The sequence below is a fragment of the Corvus brachyrhynchos genome, unplaced genomic scaffold, assembly GCF_000691975.1.
Source record: "Corvus brachyrhynchos isolate BGI_N302 unplaced genomic scaffold, ASM69197v1 scaffold266, whole genome shotgun sequence".
Classification (NCBI taxonomy): Eukaryota; Metazoa; Chordata; class Aves; order Passeriformes; family Corvidae; genus Corvus; species Corvus brachyrhynchos.
In genome coordinates, this window is record NW_008238633.1 from 3,471,474 (window position 1) to 3,475,925 (window position 4,452).

At 42.9% G+C, this 4,452-nt stretch overlaps 1 protein-coding gene across 3 annotated transcripts in view; it reads right to left on the reverse strand.

The window, feature by feature from the left end:
* SHISA5 (shisa family member 5) overlaps positions 1–4,452 on the reverse strand; it is a 29,976-nt gene that overhangs the window by 20,927 nt on the left and 4,597 nt on the right. Inside the window, exons 1-3 of one of the 3 annotated variants that reach the window (XM_017737325.1) lie at positions 1,954–2,324; positions 845–1,010; positions 514–600 (exon numbers count right to left, since the gene is read on the reverse strand). In XM_017737325.1, coding sequence (XP_017592814.1) covers positions 514–600; positions 845–1,010; positions 1,954–1,984 — 284 coding nt within the window. In that variant the 5' untranslated portion in view covers positions 1,985–2,324. Of the gene's footprint in view, positions 1–513; positions 601–844; positions 1,011–1,953; positions 2,325–4,452 lie in introns of those variants that run through there. The other 2 variants (XM_008636075.2, XM_017737326.1) reach the window with 2 other exon arrangements.

Consider the following 4,452-nt stretch of genomic DNA (forward strand, 5'->3'; position numbering starts at 1 on the left):
GGAACTGCACCCGAGGGGAAAGGGCCTGACAGCCGAGAAGGCTGGCACTGGGTTTGTGATTGTTCGCTGTTACTGCCAGAGTTATTGCTGTTTGTTTGACTGGTTATACACACACACACACACACACATATATATATATAATAGTAAAGAACTGTTATTCCTGTTCCTCCTCCTTTGCCTGAAAGCCCCTTAATTTCAAAATTATAATAATTCGGAGGGAAGGGGGTTGCGTTTTTCATTTCAAGGGAGGCTCCTGCCTTCCTTGGCAGACACCTGTCTTCCAAACCAAGACACTTGGTAACATTTTCCATCTGGAACAGGTACCAGTGGTACCTATCTGGTGTCCTGAAGCATTCTAAAATGTGAAGTTACAGCTTTCAATAACAAGGACTTTACACATGATATAGTAATACTGACAACAATCACTGTAACAAACACTAATGCATATTATATCAGGTCTTGAAGCCCTCCCACCAGGGTAAAAAAAAAAACATATTAAAGCTTCATCCCAACCAGTTGTTGGACAGCGATTCACGGAGTTCACTGGTTTTCTCTCTGATCTTGTTTAAAGCTTCTAGAGGTTCTTCTAGGCCAGGCATCCTCAGAAAAAATAAATAGAGTGTCATTTTGAAAATGCTCAAGAAGACACACATCAGTTCATGCATTAATTTATCCACCTTATTGTTCCCATTTTACAGGTATGCAACAAGCATTAATTTTGATTCCCTGATAGAACCAGACAGAGGTAAAAGGCCCTTTAGGAAGATTTAACCATTAAACAGTGTGATTTTGTCATTTGATGACAGAATTATAATAGGTTGTATACATTCAGTTTGCCTCATACCTTTCATTAAGCTGATCGCACTGTGACTGTTGTTCATCAAATTTTAGGAGTACGTCAGAGCACCAGAATCGACCCAGGCAAAATGCACAGCAGAACTGAGGACAGGATTGTGCAGGTTGTACTTCGCCAAAATAATCAGTATATGCCTGACAATCCTCACCCAAAACTGAAAAGATTTACAAACCAATAGTTAGTAAGCAAAGAAATAATCATACAGAGACTTTTTCTCATACTGACCAGATCACCTAAGTTACCAATTAAATATGCTAAAAGTTTTTGGGTTAGGACTTACAAACCAAGTTCCTTTGGTGTATAACAAAGGCAAATACGTACTCCTCACACACAGAGTATCTCATCTTCATCAAGCACCTCTATTGAAATGTTCACACAGACATAAGCACTAAACTGCATGAAAATATGAGATGCTGGTGATACTCTCCTCACTACATGTGACAGCAGTTACCAAATTACTGTAAAAATGCAAAGAGCAACATGAGTTGCCAAATAGGTTAAAAAATACCGAAAAAGCACTAAGATCAGTTAGAAGAAAACATTACATTTTCCTAGAGATTTGACTTGATGCAAAAGATGCACCACCACCACATGCACTGTAGGTTTGGATTTCCGTGTGACTTGGTTGTTTCTACCTTTTGCTTTGTTTACTTCACAGAAAATCCTAATCCTGATAATCCACTGCATAAAATGGAGATGTCGTACAACAGAGATTCTTAGAACTATAATCAGTCTAGTGGCATTCCCACTGCAAGCATCACCTGGTGTAGCTATAGTGGTAATGCAATGGGGATGTTCACGTACCAGGATCGCTCCCTTATGCGACATCCCACACTTTTCAGAACTGCATTGGGCTGATACATTCCTGAAGAGACTGGCTGTTTTCTCTCTCTTTGCCCTCCCAAGCCTGAGTAACTGCACCATAAGAATGACATATTAAAAGCTTTTAACTGCCACATAAAAATACTTCTCAAAGCTTAAGTAAAAATCATTTCCCAAGAGGGGTATCACTTCCTTTTTCAGTGATAAATGCTGCAGTCCGCTGGTTTCTATTCATCATTCTCCTTCCTATCACATATCACATCAACAAGACATACCCTGACATCTTGCTCCTAAACCACACTCCATCCAAAAAACTCAAATTCCTTCAGGTGTAGTTGTTCAGAGAAAGCAAACAGGAAGAGGCAAAGACAATAAATCCTGTTCCTTCAGTAGAAAAGAGGTATTTCCTGGAGTATTTAAATGGACTTTAGCATTTGAAAATTCAGTCTTGACTCTCTGGCATCAGGAAATACCTGAATACTTCAACTGTTGCCTGGAATAAAACATAAAACCTTTCCAAACAGTGTTAAAATGACAATATAAAAGCAAGTCTTTAATTGAAAGCCTGCATGGCAATATGCATACATGACACAGCATTTCTACAATTTTTATATGGTTAGTTAATTAGTCTATCAAATATTGTCCAGTTGGAAGAGCAGTTGGTTAGGTAGTTTCCCCCCGGGTTCTGCCCCTTTGGAGCCCCCTCCCCCCATCCTTTAGCCCTACACTTTATTGTGTCTATGATGTATGGTGCAAAACAAAGTGTCCTTGCTAGACTAAAGGCAAGACTAAACAGAATTTCAAGAATGTATTAGTAAGGGTTTGGTAAACTAAGGGGGAGGACAGGAAAAGTACTAGAAGTTATAACTATCTATTAACAGTCTACAAAGTTACAAATACATGGAAAATACATAAAAAGCTAAAAATATTTAGGCATCACAGCCAATGATATAAAGAAATCTTCTAAGGGTGTAAACGTGGAGGTTCATTAAACAGAAACAAAGAGGAACTTCTGTACCCGTAGCACAGTACTTTTTACAGCTTTACACATGCTTACAAATGGTTGATCAAATTTTTCCTCTGCAGACACCTAATGCCACCTGACTCCTCCCTCCTTCCTCTATCCCTGACAAGGAAATGACAGGTAGCTAAACCAATTCCAAATTACCTTGTGAAATTACAAAGCAAGTCAACCAGCAAAGTTCCTCCCTTCATCTCACAATTGTACTAGTGCAGCACAATAAAACAAGGAAAACCAACGGCCTGGGCCAGTTATCAGGTGGCCGAGCTGAGCCAACAAGGGCTGAGCACACCAAAGAAGAAGAATTTGGTGCCTCTATGTTGTTCCTCTCTCCTTCCATCACCTCTGGCACGCATGAGAGTCTTCCTCAACTGACTGAATTCTCCAGCTCATCAGCTGATCAACTGGTGGCACTTTTTTCTCCAGCTGGTTTTCTGATGGGTTAATTACTTGAATAACCTGAGAAGAGGTACAATGCACACCCAACCCACCACAATGCAGCTATTGAGGGGTTCATCCTATCCTGCAGGACAGCAGCATGATGATTTCACACCATCAGTACCACACAAAACCTTTAACAGACTGACCAAGTTCCATCTCGAGAGCAGAGCTGCCAAACTGCTCCCACCCAGTCCCCAATCACTGCAAGAAGTAGTAACTTCCAACCCCATTTATTCAAGGTCAGCTTGCATACAGTTACTGCTATAGCACTTTCATGGTGAGTCAGCTTAAAGAACCCTTTTTCTGGTGCTCACACCTCAAAGTACTTACAGATAAAACTCTGACCATTTCGGCCACACTGATTTCAGCTCAGCCCCCAAACAAACTGCGATCCTGGATTACTCTGACCAAGTCAAATGGGTTCTTGCACGTCGCAGTCAACTTTCCTGCACGTTTTCTGTTTGTGCAGAATTTGATCTCTCTGATCAAGTGACACCACTGATATATAAAATATAAACAGTGCTTCTCCTTCTCTGAGATTTCACCAGCTAGGTTCTATGATCACATCTGCCCTTTCTAACCACACAACAAAGTTGGGGAAAACCACACAGTCCATCCTCTAAGCACAATAACAAAATATTTACAGACAGGGCTGCTGAAAAAGAAATTACCAATAATAGCATTTGATGTATGAACTCAATTATCAAACAAGCTTACATAAGCAGAGCTGTTTATGTGGTATCATCACTTAACACCTCAATATTTCTATTATCCTGCCGTAAACGGGTAGAATTTACTGTGTCAGGGGTGAAAAGGTGAAGGTTTTTAATGGGATACTTCAAGAATGGCCAACAGCCACTTCAGCCCATCATTACCAGTTACCAGCAGTCCCTATCATGAGGCGGGGTCCCGCAGCCACTGCTGGGCACTGTAACTGCTGCTGGCCAACACCACCGCTCAACACGAACCCAACTCACTTCGGCAGAGCTTTTCCCTCATCAGGGCTTTTCCCTCAGCAAATCCAATTCCGTGCCAAAACCGCTGTGCGCGTGTGGGCACCTCCCGCCGCCGCCGGGACCATGTGCCCCCAAAAATCACGCGTTCCTCAGCCCCCCAAACCACGGTTCCACAACTCCCCAAAGCACGCGTTCCTCCACCCCGGCCCCGGGATGGGCGGCTGAGCTGAGGGAGCTGAGCTCGCAGCCTGGGGCTCCCCACGCCGGGGGCTTCGGCCGGGCCTCCCCGGGGGATGCTGCCCCGGAGGAGCCGCGGAACCGCCTCCGAAAGCGACGCCGGAGCCCCCCCAACACCA